Source organism: Chelonoidis abingdonii, chromosome 2, assembly GCF_003597395.2.
Source record: "Chelonoidis abingdonii isolate Lonesome George chromosome 2, CheloAbing_2.0, whole genome shotgun sequence".
NCBI lineage: Eukaryota > Metazoa > Chordata > Testudines > Testudinidae > Chelonoidis > Chelonoidis abingdonii.
Genome location: NC_133770.1, coordinates 35,881,700 through 35,900,216, shown reverse-complemented (window position 1 = coordinate 35,900,216; position 18,517 = coordinate 35,881,700). Strand labels below are relative to the sequence as shown.

The window sequence follows — 18,517 nt, the reverse complement described above, 5'->3', positions numbered from 1 at the left end:
TTCTCTCTCTCTCTCTGTGTAAATGAGACTGTATTTCAGAGAGTGAGTGTGAGAAGGAAAGTGGTTAAAGAGACTGAGTGCGTCTGGGGTATCTATGATGTAAGGCAGCCAGGATATGGTGTATGTCTGTACATACATATACATAAAATAAAGGAAGCAAAGTTTGGGCACCAGAGGAAGAAAAGAAGGAAAGCAAAAGGGAACACTGGGTAACATAAAAGGTATGGAAGAGGGGAGAAAACCGGTTCCTGAGCCCATGTAATCATCTTATTGCTTGCAACATTCAACATGATCAGCATTTCAGATGCTCCTTGTTTGGCTCTCCCACTTAAATCATTACTGTTCAGAATAGGTTTGGAAAAATATTTAAAATTACAATATTTTCAATCCAGAAATAATATAATATAGTAAATAAATCTACTATTTGTTCTAAACTAGAGTGCGTGTATAAAGTGCTGCTGTGTCCTGCCGCATACTTTAAGCAGTCACTGATGGTACAGGCAGTGAAGTGAGCCCTGTGTATGTACCTGATATATGAGATGGTTGTGTTTTTAAAGGGCTTTGTGAGTGGGACCAAAAGTGGCTCTCTATACCATCATTATCATTAGTCTCACAGAGAATCTGAAAGGCACCATCAGTTCATTCCCTGAAGTAGGGAGGGTCCCATCCTCTTCCAGAGAGCCTTCTGAGTGGTGAGATCACAACACAGAGGCGGGGTTACCGCCCACGGCAAGGCCCCAGACTGGAAGTGGAGCAGCGCAGTGGACTACGTTTCCCAGAATGCCTCGGGGCGGGGGCAGGCAGAAGGCTGAGCTGGGACCCGCTGCTGGGAGACATTACAAGAGGGCCTGATCCCTGGGCAGAGGTAGGTGCCTATGCAGTGTGTGTGACAAACTGCGCGCGCTCTCAATTTGCTACGGGGGCTTCGCGGTGGGGGAGCAGGACTAGCTGCCACTGCCTTGGCTACCGTGTTTGCTCTTAACAGCTGAGGAAAAAGGCGACTATTTATTGTGGGCCTTGTCAACTACCGGGTTGTGCCGCGGCGAGGGGGAGCGCGTTTCGGGGCGGGGGGCGAGCTCCGAGGAGCAGTGAGGGGGGCGCGTTTCGGGGCGGGGGGCGAGCTCCGAGGGGCAGTGAGGGGGGCGCGTTTCGGGGCGCGGGGCGAGCTCCGAGGGGCAGTGAGGGGGGCGCGTTTCGGGGCGGGGGGCGAGCTCCGAGGGGCAGTGAGCGGGGGTCGGGGGACGAGCTCCGAGGGGCAGTGGACAGGTGGGAGGTCACAGGGAGTTGCGGTGGAGAGGGCAATGGGCAGTGTTGGTTGAGTTATGGAAGGGGATCGGGCCGGGCGGATGGGGAGAGGTGGTGGGAATGAGGCGCTGAGATGTGGGGGGAAGTGTTGGACCTTTGCCTCAGTCAGTCTCTCCCGAGGGGGGTGCTCCTGCCGTGGGTGGCGGGACTGGAGCAGTCGCCCATTCCGCTCCCTTTGTCTCCGGTCAGTTGGATGCAGGCGCCTCGGGGAGGGGAAGCTGCTGCTGCTGCGCGGTTCCAGCTGACACATCTCGGGCCCGGCTGTGGCAGAGGAGAAGGCGGGGGGCATGGCGGAGACCGGCTCGGTGCATGAGACCAGGTTTGAGGCGGCCGTGAAGGTGATTCAGAGCTTGCCCAAAAATGGTAAGTGAGCGGGGCTAGAAGGCTTGTGTCAGTGCAAGGCCTGTGGGGCAGCAGCCGGCTGGAGGAGAGGAAACCTGCGGACCCGGACGCTCGCCTGCTCTTTTGCCGTCTGAAGCGCAGGCCGATTACAGCCTTGCCACTTTCCCAGGAGAGCAATCACTGGCTGTTACCTCGCACCGCCTCTCCCCGCCAGGACAAGATAAACCTGATCCACCTCACTACAGCTCTGCCAGGGTAGCCACGTCCTCCCCCATTGTCCCCTCTAGAGCTCTAAACGAAGGTATCTGGCAAGCAGCTGGAATGCAGGGGAGTCCCCAGTGGGGCTAGGGAATTACTGACAGATGATGAGGGTACTGTCTGAGTGACACCAGCCATTGAACATGGTGACAGAGCTGTCCCTTACACTGGCCTTCTAGCCCAAAAGCTTATTCATAACTTATTTGTTCAGCCACTTAAAGACATGGTATCATCTACAATTTTCTGATATTTGCGATTAATGATTCAATAAATACTGTACTGTAAGGGTTTGCAGGGGCCCAGCAGATCAATTTTAAAATTTGCTTTTAATATTTTTTCCGAATCAGTTCCAAATTTGTTTAATCATTCCTGATGCCATGGAACACATTTCTTTGTCCCTCCAGAGCATGTTAAGCGTGCATTTTGTTCATGTAGGAGGTGGTTTGTTGATGTAAACAATGTAGCTTTTTCTATCCTACTCATTCCCACTCCACCTTCCTTGCAAAAGTAGGAGAAAGTACTTGCCTTCTTGAAATCCCTAATATGATTTATGACTTCACAGCTATCATTGTGAATTTGTTAGTTTGAAGAGTAAAGAAAATTATTAAATGTTTGAAGAATTGCAAAAATTGAGGACAAGCCTTTTTTTTTCCCCTAGAATTTTTTTTTGTGCTATTATCAAATAGACACTGATTATCTTACATTAACAGAGAGGCCAAAACCTCAGTTTAAACTATAATTGATTTTGTGAGGGCAAAAATTAAAGGATCATTATCAGCTTTTTTTTTTTTTTTTTTAAACTGAATAGATTTCAACTTAAAAGCTGTTTCAGGAGAAATGCCTGACTGTGAATTCCCTCTGCCAGATAATCAGATTTTCCTGTTTGTACAAGTGTTTTCTGTTTTTGAGAAAACCATGACTATACAGAAAGTGTTGTCAAATGCCTAAAGTAAACAGACTGAAGAAACAGTGAAACATTTTGATCTCAAATCTGTCAATTATGTTATTTGTTCTAAGTAAAAAATAGTTTTTCAAAATCCGGACAAATGTGGTGAAGTTGATTGTGTCCCTTTACAGTAGTCAGGGTGACTGATTTAGTAGACCGTCTTCTGAACTTGGAGCTTAAAGTCCAAAGTCACTGATCATCCAGCCCCTTAAAGTAGGTCTGAAATTTTCCCTCAATCAGTAAATATTCACTTTGGGCCTAATCCAGAAATGTATTAACCCACACCATTTCCATTGACTTCGGGAGGAATTGTGCTTTTGAGGATCTGACCCTTTATCATACTGTGAGTTATAAGAAGTGCAGGTTAATTTCCCATGGAAATATTAAAAATGCATAAAAAGAGACTAAATGTCTTTAATATCAATTTCCACTGATTTTTAAAATATGTTTTCATTAGGTTCATTCCAGCCATCGAATGAAATGATGCTCAAGTTCTATAGCTTTTATAAGCAAGCAACCCAAGGACCCTGTAACAGTCCAAGACCTGGATTCTGGGATCCTATTGGTAGATATAAATGGTAATTGTGTATGAGAGATTGTTTGGTTATTTGTACTGAAACTTTGTCTAAGAGCATCTTCTCTCTTTTTAAAGACTTCAGTTAACAAAATGTGTGTGTGTGTGTGTGTGTGTGTGTGTGTTTCAAAAAGTCCCTTCCCTTAATAATGAAATTGGTATGTATATTGTGGATTTCCCCCCTGTGTTCCAGCCGTTACATTTAAATGATGTGTGGTATCTCAGAATTAGGGGAGAGGACATTCCCTTTGCTTCTCAAATTGAGGAGGATGCTGCTTACTACAGAGGTACTACAATGAGATCTATCCATTTCCTCCTCTCCCCAGAATTTAGGGGAGCCCAAATCAGTTTGCAGCTGTAGGGAGGCAGTGCTCTTAGGCTGTGGCAACAAGTTCCTTCCCATCTGACTGCCTATCCTGAGATGGCTCCATTATAGAACAGACAATCTGGGCTCTTACTACAAGTTGGATGGAGAATTTAATAGTAAGAAAGACAGGATCAAATGAACTAAGTACAGGACCGAGAGGAAGGGAAACTTGTGTTCTAATCCCAGTTCTGACATAGATTCCCCCTGTGGCTTTTGTCAGATCACTCTGTTCGTACCTTACCTTTATTTTATACAATGTAAAACTGTAATACTACTTGCCTAGTTCACAGGCAATCATGATGATTAATGTTAGTAAAGCGCTTTACAAATCCTAAAGTTAATCAATGTGCACACCAAGCTCTTTGGCAATTAGGGAGAGGGAAACTATGGTCTCCAGACCTACGCTGATACAATCATCCCTTGAAAGGCTTTTTTTAAAAATATTGGCAACTATATATGGACTCAGGCTCAAACATCTGAGGTCTACTTCTACAGCAAGAGGGCTAAAAATCAAGCACTCCCTGGCTTGTTATTTAAAGTTAGTTAATTAAAATTGAAATGCCTCCGAATAACTTTGCTGACCCTCACTGTGTACAGTGACGTGTATGCATCCCCGCCCTTCCCCTCCCCACAAAATGCTACGGCCAGCTTTGCATAGGATGGGATTTCTCTTCCTCCTGTATCTCAGGGATCCTTGGAGGTAGGAGACTCCTCCCTGTCTTTGGCTGTAATAATTTGATCTACAAATTTACTCTAATTATGAGCTTAAGTGCATAAAATGTCACTAACTTATAACAAATGTTGACAGGGAGAAGTTGTGAAAGGGAGCTAGCCAGCCAGACTGAATTAGTCTAAGCAACAAGGCATACTGATATAACTGAAGAACTGTGTTAAGATATGCTGACTAAATAAGAAAAATGTAGAACCAGAAATCAGTGAACCAAAACTGGTGTGTCAAAAATTAGGCCTCTGGTGGACAAAATAATTTTCACCCATCACTCCTATTTTGGGTCCTTAAGGAAAGAGACTTTGGATAAAAAAAATTGGCTATTGGAATGAGCTTCATCGTCCTCACAGCCGCTCCCACCATCTCCTGTGACTCTGGTCCTCCGTTATCCTGATCTTGAGAGAGATCCTGATCAGGCCAGAGAGGGAGACCCAGATGACATCACCACTGGATCCCGCTGGGATGAACACCACCTGGGATAAAATGGACTTTAACTACAACAACTCCAATCCATCTCAACTAACTTTTTTTTTCTTTTCCCCCAAAGGACAGTTATTACCATCTTTGATCTACTATCTAAGACTGTCAAACAAGGGTGTTTTTTTTTTCTTCTTCTAAAAACTTTTTCCAGCTAAAAGGGAAAAAGAAAAATGGATGTTGTTAAAATAAAAGCCCTATTCAATACATTACATTTCAAATATTTTTACTGTTTTTCCTTTTTATTTTAAACTTTTTTATTAACTTTTAATAGCGTTTGCTGTAATACTAAGCAGACTAAAGTCTCTGTATACCAATTTTATTCAGCACTGTTTAATGTTAAACGGTAACTAAATTAAACTAATTAGGTTAGCCCATCTATTCCATTTAAATTTAATAAAACACTCTGCAAACCTCTTCCCATCTCCCAGGGAAGGCTTGCAAGGAAATTGACACTGGAATCTCAAAGTTTCCTGGTATGCCTGTGTTTTTTATGAATGGATGCAGTATGGCCCCAAACCCATAATGTATATTCTGTCAGAGATAAGTAAGCAATTTTATTTTTAGGCTGTTACTTTCCTGTTGGAATAAGGCTTAATTGAAAAGATTAAATAGACCTGTACATAATTCTGGTTGTATTTATACTTCAGCAGCAATATGTATATGGCTAATATAAAAATACCTTTTTGAAGGTCCCTTCTCTTTAAAAACTGATCATGTCCAATGCCAAACAGTTGATCAGTGTTAGAATCTGGAATAGAACTTGTCTCCTGACTCACAGTCCAGTCCTCTATACACTGGATCATGATGTCTCTGAGTAGATGCCCAATTACCTGATTATGCTCCCAAATCAGCAAGTTAAATTTTTTTTTTTTTTTTTACAACTGCAGACACAGTAAGAAAGACTTTACTTAATGCTGGACTGAAAAACATAGGCAGACCATGGGTGTTCTGAAAATGTCCATGGTTTTCATTCCTAGGGATGCTTGGAGTGCTTTGGGGGATATGCCCAAAGAAGAAGCCATGATAGCGTATGTAGAAGAAATGAAAAAGGTAAGAGTAATTCAAATCTATGAATCTTCTAAAGTAACTTTATTTCTAGAACATTAGAAAAATAAGGAAAATATTTCACTAGCTGCTAGCAAAGCTCCAGATTGGATTTTATTCCTGTTGTGAGTTTGCTGAGTTAACTTAACCCTAAACTGCCCGGTAGTGATAGTTTTGAAGTTTAAGAGCTCTAGGGAACCTATTGACATAATGTTTTAAATGACAGGCCCAAATACAATGCAGCTCTGGTAAGTGAGCTGTAGTGAAACACTGGAACTGAAACTGCAGGTGATTCAAACAAACCAGGGAAGGGGAGAGAGAGACCCCAAAGGAAAAAGCCAAATTTGCAGGAAATATTGCATTGGAATTCTAGTTTGAGATCTGGTGGGACCCTTACGTGGAAGAATCTTGAAGTACTGTATATACTCATTCATAAGCTGAATATTTTTGGTAAAAAAGCGACGCATCAAAGAGCAGGGGTTGGCTTATTAACGGGTCTACACCAAATTTGATGATTTTAAACTCTATGGAATCACTGAATTGAATATCTAATACATTGTCATTTTGTTTACCTGGAGTATCTGGAGACATAGAGCCCCTCAGCTCTCAGTGGCCACAGTTTGGTGGTCCCAGCCAATGTGCCACTTCCCGCAGCTCTCATTGGCTGGGAATGGCAAATCGTGGCCACTGGGAGCTGAGGGACTATGAAGGCTCTGGGTAAACAAAACATCCCAACCCACCAGCGGCTTACCCTGATGGGCCAGGAGCCAAAGTTTGCCAACCCCTGAAATACAGGGTCAGCTTATGAAAGGGTCATACAGTTTTTGCTATTTTTGCCTTACCATCTTGGGAGGTCAGCTTATAAACGAACGGGCTAGTGAACAAGTATATACAGTAGTTAATTAACAAAATGGGCTGAACCAAAACTCTGGATCTGAACATCTTTGAACTTTGGAGGCCATTGACTTAGAACCTAGATTTGAAACTGCCTCTATTTATAGTGTATTTAATATCAGGAGTCTGATTTAGACCCAGACAAATGTTTCTGCTCTATTCCCAGCAATAGACATTTACATTTTTTTTAAAACTGTTCCTAGTTATCTTAATGAGCATAATATAAATTCTTAAATAAAGTAGCTGGACAAATTCAGAGTTAAAACTGCCGCTCTGTCCTTAACTCATCCTGTCTTTTGACTGCAGCCCTTTTAGGAGGTCTCTGAAACGGTTAATGATCTTACATACTTTGAGGTGCAACATGGAAAAGTATGTAATTTAATGTAACTATAGCCAGCTTAGTATTAAGGACAGAGTGCGCAGTTTTCATTCAGAGTATGCTAGCTTTTTTTTCTTAAGTCAGGCTATTAACCTCCTTTAAAGCGCTTTATAACATTTTATTTCTGTTCTACCAACCACCATGTTATTCCTGCTCTTTAATAACAACTTTTTTTTTTTTTTTTTTAAGGATAGTGGTCCAAATTCTGTAGTCTTCACTCAAGCAAAACTCTCATTGATTATAGTGGGAGTTTTAATTGAGTGAGTAATGCAGAATTTGGCCATTCATTACTCCATAATCTTGTCAATACACTATCAAAAGATCCACTGAAATAACTAATAGAAGTAGCCTGTTATCTTCAAAATAACTATCAACAAACAGTACTGTAAATATTAAAATTAGATGAAAGAACTGCCCTTTGAAGGTTATCATAAGATAAACTGATAGGTCAAATCCCCTCTACCCACATAAAGCCCAAGAATTCTGGCCAGGCATGCTGCTGGGCACTGGGGTTTGCGGGGCTATAGCCACCTCAATATTTGCCAGTCTCCATTTCTTTGGGAAGCTGATTCATGGCTGGCAGGGTGCTGGGGGAGCTCACCCGCTGCTAGAGGTGGCTGTGGCCGAGTGGGAGTCTGCTGAACTGGGGTGGGGGGGACAAGGAGCCTTTCAGCGCTAGTTCCTTTGGGTCAGGAATGGGAGTTGTGGCTGCTGCTGAACATACATTCATGCTCCTGGGTGCTCAGCTAAAAGAGAGAGTGCTGACACACACTCTGGCGCACACAGTTTCACATACACTCTCCCTCCAACGCTCTCCCTGTGTCTCACACACCGTCTCTCACTCTTCCGCCTCTGCATGCTCTCTCGCTTGTAATATTATTATTGTTTTTTGTAATCTCTTTGTACTTCCTACTGAAATATATATTCTCTGTAATTTTATTCTTTTCAAAGTTAGATTTAATTTTTTGAGTAATAATTTCTAAAATGCCTAACCCTGTCCTGGCTGGAGCAATTATAGTTATCACTTTTATTGCCATATTGTGCTTTGTCATTCCTTATTTAAAGTGGTACAGTCCAATAATAGCATCCTTCTAGAATGTAAATTTAGCTTGTATTCACCTTAGCAATGCCAGTTTAAAAAAGAAAAAAATTATCTAAACACATAACTTTAGACACTGTATAGTAACTTAAAATTTGTGCCAAAATAAATGCGGTTACAAGTCTGACATTAACAGTAATGATGGAGTTAAATGTTAGAGAGTCACATACATGATTGTGATTGTCAAAAATAAAATAAAGACCTTGGTGGCTCTGGTCAGCACCACTGACTGGGCCATTAAAAATCCGGTTGGTGGTGAAGCGGGGCCAAGGCGTGGCTCCCAGAAGTGGCTAGCATGTCACTGCAGCCCCTAGGTGCAGGGGTGGCCAAGAAGGCTCCACGCACTGCCCGTTCCCTGAGCATTGGCCCTACAGCACCCATTGGCTGGGAACTGCAGCCAATGAGAACTGCGGGCGAGGGCAGCGTATGGAGCCTCCCTGGCTTACCCTGCACCTAGGGGCCACAGGGATATGCCAGCTGTTTCCGGGAGCCACCTGAGGTAAGTGCTACCCAGAGCCCATACCACCTTCTGCACCCCAGCCCTGAGTCCCTTCTCACAACCAAACTCTTTCCTAGAACCTGCACCCCCTCCCACTCTCCAAAACCCTCAGCCCCAGCCTGGGGCCCCCTCGTGCACTCCAAACCCTTCATCCCCGGCCTCACCACAGAGCCCACAGCCCTGGCTTGAGCCCTGCCACACCCCAAAACCCTGCCCCAGCCTGGTGAAAATGAGTGAGTGAAGGTGGGGAAGAGCGAGTGACAGACGGAGGGGGGATGGAGTGAGCAGGGGTGGGGTCTCAGAGAAGGGGTGGGGCCTTGGGGCAGGGCAATGGTGTTTGATCTTCTGCAATCAGAAAGTTAGCAACCCTAAGCCAAAGATATCCCAGTAATGCCTCCGACAGTACCTGTACTCCAGGGGTGGGCACGCTAGCCGATTTTTTTTTTTTTTTAATGGCATGCTGCTGCCTGCTGGAGCAGTGTGCCATTAAAAATCCTGCCTGGCCTGGCCCGGCCCGGCCCGCTCTTCTCCGCCCCCCCCCCCCATGGGGGCAGGGGGCAGAAGCACAGGCTTGCGCACGGGATGTGCCCAGGCACACCCTAATGCAGGGGTGGGCAAATAGTCCCACTCTTCCGGCGCGGCAAGCCACGGGGTCCGTGCTCCTGGGCCGGAGCATCCGGCCAAGCGCAGCAAGCTGATGGCCCCTCCCCTGCCTTCCCTTGTTCCCTGGAGCCATGCCGCCATGCGTGCAGCTCTCAGGGGGCCAGGGCTGCGAGCGCCCGTGGGGCAGTGTTTGGCTCCGCAGGGAGGCAAACATGATTCCGCCCTCCTCTGGAGCCAGGCTGCCATGCACGCAGTGCTCTGAGGGGCGGGGCTGCCCGCTCCTGTGGGGCAGCGTGTGTGGCTCTGCGCGGATCAGAACATGCTGTTAGGAGCCTCATGCTAAGGGATCTGGGGCCGGGAGGGTTGGATAAGGGGTGGGGTGAGTCAGGGGACAGGGAGCAGTGTGGGTTGGATAGGGGGTGGGATCATGGGCAGGGTGGTTGGGATGGGGGGGTCTCTGGAGAGGGCAGTCAGGGAGCAGGGGGGGTTGGATGGGGCATGGGAGTCCCAGGGTCTGCAGAGAAGAAGCGGGGGTCCCAGCTGCAGGCCCTGTTCAGCCCGCTGCCGGCCTAGATGAACAGAACCCCAGATCAGCAGTGGGCTGAGCAGGCTGGCGGCGTAAGATCAACATTTTAATTTTAAATGAAGCTTCTTAAACATTTTGAAAACCTTCTTTATTTTACAATATGAAACTAGTTTAGTTATATAATGTATAGACTTACAGAGAGAGACCTTCTGAAAAACATTAAAAATGTATTACCAGCACGCGAAACCTTAAATTAAAGTGGATAAATGAAGACTCGGCATACTCCTTCTGAAAGGTTGCCAACCCCTATTGTACTCATTTAAGCCTCTCTAGCACCGAGGCCCCCTGCTCCAGAATGACTGCAGTGTGAGTTGTTTTATTATGGCTCTGAGTCTCCAAATCTTCCAAATATCCAACTTTGCTGTGTGCAAAAGGGTATTTTAAAAATAACTATGTGCTCCAATTTAAAGTAATTAGCTATTGCTATTATTTAACCAGTAATTCTCTTTCCAGAAGTTTGCATTTGTTGGTGATGGTTATTAGTTTATTTATTGGCTTAGTTTTGTTTCCTATTGACTTTCTGTGAATAAATGTTTCACCAGTGAGCTGCCATAGCTGAAGTTTAAAATGGATCTGTCTGTATATATTTTTATTCTCCCTTTTGAGGATAACCTGATAAAACACACATGTAAGTGTGCCCACAAGATGTATAGGGCACCCCATCTCAGCCCCCTAACCCTCCACCAGGAAGAGCCTTTGATTCTGGCTCTGTGCAGAAAAGGTATGGAGTGGCTGAGCAGATGAAATTCACCCACCTTACCCAAACACAAGATTAGTGATCAGGTTTACTTTGCAGCTTCCCTACTGCCAAGGCTGAAATAAGACTGAGACAAGAGCCACAGTCCTTCCACCACAATAGTGCTCACTCGTATACATACATTTTCAAAAGGACTTCTTCACCACACAACTCCTATCCAAATTTGTTGTAGCTAAAGCCCAATATGATTGAGAACTGTCCAGATTATGTGGGTGGTTTTTGCGCGATGTGTGGAGGAGCAGTAGTGACATTTATATTTAAGTTTGATGCAATTTTTTCAGTTGAGTTGAAAGCACAGAATGTAGATGTAAATGCACTGCAAACCAAGGTAGGCTGTGACAAAGTTTTAATTTTCTACAGCTGTAGAAAATGGTACAAGGTATCTGATCTCTTTTGCTAATTTCCAGCAGTGTATCTGAACAGTTCACATATTTCCCCCTTCAGAATATAGAATAATTTGTTTATGCACAAAATGGATTGGAAACTCGCTGAAGCTACTCTTTAATGGGAGTGCTGCTTTTTTGATAACTTGTGATTGGTTTGCAAAACTAGCTTTGATTGCTATTGTGGCCACTTGCCAGTCAGCCTGGGGTTTTGCATGTCAAGAGTTTGCAATGGCTGCTGTTTCCTGCTGATCTGTATGGCGCTTTTGCTTGTAGATGATTTACTGTAGCTTCTTTTGCCGCTGCTTGCGACCTTTCCTGGTGCCTTGTCTGAGGTGGGCTTACCATAGTTACTGCTGCTGTTTTATAGGAAAAGGGTTTGCTGCTATTGTTGCCTGCATCTTTTCCTGGAATTATTGCTGTGACGGGTTGGATCACAGAAACCCTCCTTGGGAGCTGCCAACTGATGTGCCAAGACTACTTCTGCTCATGCTTTCCCTGCCAGCTTGGGACCCCAGCACCCTGTCTTGTTGAGCCAGACACGCCAGTCTGCTCCAGCAGAGACCCAGGGTCTGAATTACTTGCCCCAAAGCTGCAGACTTAACTGAAAGCAACTTACAGAAGTGTTCCTGTCTTTAACACTCAGATGTCCAGCTTCCAATGGGGTCCAAACCTCAAATAAATGTGTTTTACCCTGTATAAAGGTTATACAGAGTAAACTCATACATTGTTTGCCCTCTGTAACACTGATAGATATGCACAGCTGTTTGTGCCCCCCTCCCCCCCCCAGGTATTAATACATACTCTGGGTTAATTAAGAAGTAAAAAGTGATTGTATTAAATACAGAAAGTAGGATTTAAGTGGTTCCAAGTAGTAATAGACAGAACAAAGTGATTTATCAAGCAAAGTAAAATAAAACACTCAAATCTAAGTCTAATACAGCAATACAATTGAGTACAGATAAAATCTCACCCTGAAAGATGTTTCAATAAGTCACTTTCACAGACTGGATGCCTTGCTAGTCTGGGCACAATCCTTTCCCCTGGTACAGCCCTTGTTCCAGCTCAGGTGGTAGCTAGAGGTTTCCTCATGATGGCTCCTCACTTTGTTCTGTTCCACCCACTTATATATCTTTTCCATAAGGTGGGAATCCTTTGTCCCTCTGGATTCTTCCCCCCGCCATGGAAAAGCACCAGGTTAAAGATGGATTCCAGTTCAGGTGACATGATCATATGTCACTGTAAGACTTCATTACCCGCTTGCCAGCACACATGTATACAGGAAGACTTACAGGTAAAACAGAGCCATCTGCAGTCAATTGTCCTGGTTAATGGGAGTCATCAAGATTCCAAACCACCATTAATGGCCCACACTTTGCATAATTACAATAGGTCCTCAGAGTTATATTTCATATTTCTAGTTTCAGATACAAGAGTGGTACGTTTATACAAATAGGATGATCACACTCAGTAGATTATAAACTTACAAGAGACCTTTTGCATGAAGCATATTCCAGTTACATTATGACAGGTTTCAGAGTAGCAGCCGTGTTAGTCTGTATCTGCAAAAAGAACAGGAGTACTTGTGGCACCTTAGAGACTAACAAATGTATTTGAGCATAAACTTTCGTGGGCTACAGCCCACTTCTTTGGAAGTAGCCCACGAAACTTATGCTCAAATACATTTGTTAGTCTCTAAGGTGCCACAAGTACTCCTGTTCTTCCAGCTACATTATATGATTTTATGAAAATACGCTAGAGTGCAGCGTCACAGTTGCTTAAAAGGGGGAATCAGCAAAAGCCACCCAAATGGATTATAAAATTGAAAGTCAGTGTTATGATTTGGCAGGCTTATTACTTTTTGTTGCCAGTTTCAGCATCTTCTCTGCCATCTCTATTCTATCTAATGTCTGTTTGACTGCACACCTTGTTGTGATATGAATGCCTGTTCTGATGCTAAGGTGTGTTGGATTAGTAAACTGAAACCTGATCCATGTCCTACTGACTTCAAGGGAGCAGGGTTGGACCCTAATTTTCTGTCTTGATCATGTGATTTTTGGACTGTCCTTACTTTGATTCTGTCCCTCTGATTTGGGGGGCTTTTTGTTATGGACAGTGAGTTTTTACTTTTTTCTTTATATATGCAGCTGGTAAATTAGAAGGGCACACTGGGCACCTCATAACATGGTGCCTGCACCCAGCCAAAGGGGATGGGATATGTCAAATGAAAAGAACATTCTGTTTGGAAGGAGCTCCCTCAGTTTCATTTTCCCCAAAGAAAAACTGATTAAAAAGCACGTTGCACATGATCACGCCCACCTGTCTCAAACTTCTGCCTGATTTAAGTTTGAAATTGCTGAGATAATCAACATTGGAATTTGTAATTGATATGCTGCTGGAGTCCCTTAACTACAATAAACAGTGCTTTTAAAAGTCCTGAAGTTGTTTTGCTTTTGGTTGAGATTATGGTCTATTACTTGGTGAATGTGGCTGCTATATAATGCTAAAATGCAGAGTTGCACAGAGTGTTATAAAATTTATTTTTGTTACATGTTATTGCTATATGAGTATTGCCGTGAACATAAGGAAATTTGGCATCAAGTTAAATAAAGTGAAACAATATGTTAATGATTCATAAGACATTTTGTATTTTGGACTCGTACAGATTCTTGAGAGTATGCCAATGACGGAGAAAGTTGAAGAATTACTACAAGTGATAGGCCCATTCTATGAAATAGTAGAGGATAAAAAGAACAGAGGATCTGGCCTAACATCAGGTTTGAATAAATACCTCCTCATTTTGTACTGCAAATAGTAATATAAAAATCAGATTCTCTTAACTAACTTACTTTTCATTCTCAGTTTAATTTCTATAAATAGTTATTTAAAGCTAAATGTTGCATCTTTCTGTTTCATTCCTTTATCATATGCCAGTCCGACTGGAGAAAGTTTCTAAATATTTAGAAGGTAGGAATGATAAATTCTGTGTAAATCCATCTGTTTCATTGTTTTATGTGCTGTAATTCCATGCAACACTTGAGACTTCTGGGTTTGTCACCATTAATTTTTATTTAAAAATAAAAACACTACAGGAAGGTCCAATAGCATGTTTGGAGTTTAACCAAATGTTTCCAGTGCTTGAGAGGAAAACTTCACTGCAAAGCCTCTGTTTGCTGAGAGAGAATTAAAAAAAACATCCAGTTTCTGCCTCTCTGTTTATAAGAACAGCCTTTTAAATTCTGCCTTCCTTCTGCATCCCACATGTGGATACGTGCAGGCAAGCTGTGTGCTGTAGTTGGCAGTCTATTTATTGTCATCCAACTTGAGTGACTCTTTTTGTTGCTCTCCTGCAATTTTTAAAATCATTCTTTATACCTCAGTACAAGTCTGCATGGGATTTCACAGACAAATAATAAAGGACCTGTAATCTCCTCCCCTGTACTTGCAGTCTGCATTGCCCAATGATCAAGTTCAAGGGAGAACAGACTAGTCTAACGGTCTGTGAATATCTTACAGGTGGCAAACCTAGTAATTTCATAGTTATGTAAAAAGGCACTGTGGCAACTATTATTTTACAACATTGTTGTAGTTCATAGTTGATTCTATTAAAATGTTTTCATAATTAGACTGTTGAAACATTACAGGGAAGGTTGTCTGTCTACATCTTGGTTTGAGAGTTTAAAACCTGGCTAAAGCTTCAAGATAAAGTTGGATATATGTAGTCTATGTTTGGAAAAAAATAAAAAATTGATCTGTTCGACAGTTTAATTTTTATATAAATTTTTAAAATAGCTTGACAAACTGGTTTTAAGCACTTTTTGCATTTTTACAACTCAGAATTGGCTTTGCTTAATTGCCAGGGTTTAAGCCAATCAGTAATATGTTTAAATAGTTTTTTCATATTTTAGAGAAAAAAATAATGGCTGAATTTTTAAATGGCCATTTTAAAAGCAGGGTCACTTTTTTCAACTAAAACTGCATATGCTTCAGGTCTGGTATTTAATGAGCTTGCCTGGCAGCTGGATTGACAGGCAAGATTGTAACAGAGTATCTGCAAATTCAGGTCAGTGATCTGCATAATAAGGATTGACTTACTTGGAATCTATGGTACAGAGTGCCAAAAGCCACTTTTAAAAAGTAGCTAAATCTAAACTAACAGAGAATTGTAGAAACTAAAGACAAAAAAGACCAATTAGATCACCTGGACCAAAATACAATGGATCCTAAATTTGTTACTTCAACAAGTATGTTTTGTTAACATCAGAAAATTTACCTTCATTTAAATAACATTATTGATGCAAACTAACCATATCAAGAAAATTCAAAATTGAAGTTCAAGTTTTAGATCTGTCTGGCTCTATCAATATTGTAACAGATGTGGTACATAGCATGCACAAATCTGAAGCTCTGTAACATGGAACTACTTTAGTATAGGTTTAGATAGTGAATTTCTTTTCAATTTTGTCACAATTATTACATTGGGGATGTGAAGAAATCCTTCCCTCACTCCCTCCCCAGTCCACCAAAGAAATTAATATTTTAGTAATAAGCTATAAATACCAATTAGTACTTACAATACTATTCTTTTAATAATCTGAGTCCAGTGTCTTAGCCTTTGGACCACTCTGCCTTTGTTGAGTCCCTCCCCCCTCATTTTTCCTCCATATTAATTTTTGTACTGTTCCACTTTGAGGAAAACTCAGGAAGCTTGATAACAGCAAAGGTAAGGTTTATGCCCCTCACTCTTTCACCAAGCTCACATTCTTTCTGTTTTTCCATTTCCTTCCACTTCTCTCATGCATCCTGGGAGTTGTAGTTCCTGGACTCAAGGTTATAGGACCACATAGGAACAAAACTTAACAAACACAATCTGGGGTAGCTATGTGCACCTAGATAGCTACAACACAGTCCCTTTTAAAATAATAATTGTAAAACTTTTAACAGTCGCTTCCAAACCATTACTTAAGTCCAATAACAAAGTCTTCCAATCTTTTTGGCAGTCTCCTTTGTCCAACACTTCTAATACCCAGAGAGGCAGGAATGAGACTAGGTCAGGGAGCAATTCCTGCTAGTATAGATTGTTCATCACTATCGGTTTTATTGATGTTCTCTAGTCCAAGGTGGAAATTGTGATTCTCTTCTTCAGTGGCTAACTGATGAGCTGTGGATAATCTTGAAATATTCCATTTCTTTCCATTTATGAATACAGCAGAATCTACTCAGATTTGTTATCTGTAGATGACATGAGTATCTAGAACACCATTTTTTGACTCTGCATGGCAGCTTCACATGAACAAAATTTTCAATTTAAAACTTGTGAGGTTTAGCACCTTTTTTATGATCTACATATTGTCTATATTTCTCCTTTTTATTCTTAACACATCCATGAATAGTTTCACCTGAAGGTTCGGTTGAAAAAGGAGACTGTATAAACATTTGATAGATAGTAAGTCACGTATTGACCTTACATCTTCTAACAGTTTGAAGGATGATACTCTTCACCCTTGTAGTGGTCCTGTAAGCAAATAGTGTTTCACATAAAGCTTTTTTTCCATGGTCTCATTGGCAAACTGGTAAATTACAGACTTTCTTTCACCAGTCTATTCATTCTCTCAACTACACCATAAACTGTTGGCTGGTATAAAAAAACTATTTTGTGCTTGATACTGTTGCTACTGAAGTATTGTTGCATTTCAGCGGAGGTTAATTGCATTCTATTGTCAATTATCAATTCCTTGGGAAATCCTTCTTGGCGAAAGACTGATCACATGTAACTTCCAGCTGGTTTGAATGATAGTCTACCATTATTATGGGAAACGTTTGTGTAACAGGGTAATCTTCAGATGGTCCCATTATGTTGAGCTGGTTTCTCCCATGGACAGTTGGGATAGTCAGCTGGTGTGAGAGGGATGCTGGAGGTTTCTGTGACTTATCACTACTAGCACAAGCCGTGCAATTCTTGATTATTTCCTCAAGCTGCTCATCCATCCCTGGCTACCAGAAGTCATGTTGCAGTTGTCTTTTGGTTGTACTCATTCCCAGGTTTGCTTCATGTGCCAGGAGAATCAATCATTCTTTCAGAAGTGTAGGCACAAAAGTTGGTAAAGTCTCAAAATCTATTAATTTATAAAGGGCAGCTCATGTGATATGTTTCTACATGGTTGTAAGTGTTCTGATGTCATCCTCCTGTAAGGCCATCCATGGACTATGGAAGTCTTTAGATCATGAAGTGCCTTGTTTTCTCTCTGAGACACTGATCATTCCTTGAGATTTATGTAGTGACAATCTATTCATCTTCTCTCTTGCATCCTCATGATAAGGTGTGGCTCAAGACCATACTCACAAGCATCTGTTGTGACAATCGTTTGCTTCTCAGAATCAAAGGGTCTTAGAGTTGGCCTGGTTGAAATTGCAAGTTTGATCTTTATCTAGTTATGTCACTGAGTTGGTATGGAGTTGACTTTTCTTCTTGCTGATAAGTCCCTGTCATTGAAGTTTTTCTATAACCTTGTTTAGGATGACATCTTATTTGGATTCATCTTTACCATACATTACAATATCATCTTGAAAGTAATGTCCCTTGTCTCTTCAGAGATCCAATGCATCATTCTCTGGAATACAGATGCTTTAGAGGCTAACCCAAATGGCATCTTTTTAAATTGGAACAGACCTTCTGGAGTGATGAAATATGTGTACTTGTGGGATTCTTCCATTAAGGGGATCTGGTGGTAAGCTAAGACTAAATCAAGGGTCATAAAGACTCTCTTGCCTCCTTTAAGTTGAGCAGCATTTCACCACGGTTGGGCAGAGGATGACAATCCACTACAGTGCTGAAGTTTAGGTCTATCAAATCCACAAATATGCAGATAGCACCATTATGCTTCCTCAAGAGAATGAAGAGAAACCTATTCTGATAAATCAACTAGTTCAATATCTGCTTTATTTAGTTTTGAAATTTCCTCTTTGTTTGTTTTTTTGTCTCTGTGCAATTGGTATGTTTAGCACTTTATGCTACATGGGCATTGCGCTGTTTGTTGTTTAGCAGGATCTTGAACTTTTTTGCAACATCTTCGGTATTGGTGAAAACGTCTGGAAAGTCAGAGATGACTTCTGGTTGTAGCCTATCCTTAGTTTGCAGGACAGGTGTCATAAATAGATAGCTAAGGGTTAATGTTTCTTTTACCTGTAAAGGGTTAACAAAGGGAACCAAACACCTGACCAGAGGACCAATCAGGAAACTGGATTTTTCAAAGTCAGGGAGGGAATTTTTGGGG

The 18,517-nt window shown here is 42.0% G+C and overlaps 1 protein-coding gene across 9 annotated transcripts in view; it reads left to right on the top strand.

The window, feature by feature from the left end:
- The first annotated feature begins 777 nt into the window (after window positions 1–777).
- Window positions 778–18,517, top strand: part of ACBD5 (acyl-CoA binding domain containing 5) — a 62,253-nt gene continuing 44,513 nt past the window's right edge. For 3 of the 9 annotated variants that reach the window (XM_032786193.2, XM_032786191.2, XM_032786195.2), the window contains exons 1-6: window positions 778–865; window positions 1,495–1,668; window positions 3,309–3,429; window positions 5,977–6,049; window positions 13,909–14,020; window positions 14,178–14,210. In XM_032786193.2, the coding sequence (XP_032642084.1) occupies window positions 1,593–1,668; window positions 3,309–3,429; window positions 5,977–6,049; window positions 13,909–14,020; window positions 14,178–14,210 (415 nt within the window). In that variant the 5' untranslated portion in view covers window positions 778–865; window positions 1,495–1,592. Of the gene's footprint in view, window positions 866–1,494; window positions 1,669–3,308; window positions 3,430–5,976; window positions 6,050–13,908; window positions 14,021–14,177; window positions 14,211–18,517 lie in introns of those variants that run through there. The other 6 variants (XM_032786194.2, XM_075062272.1, XM_075062273.1 and 3 more) reach the window with 5 other exon arrangements.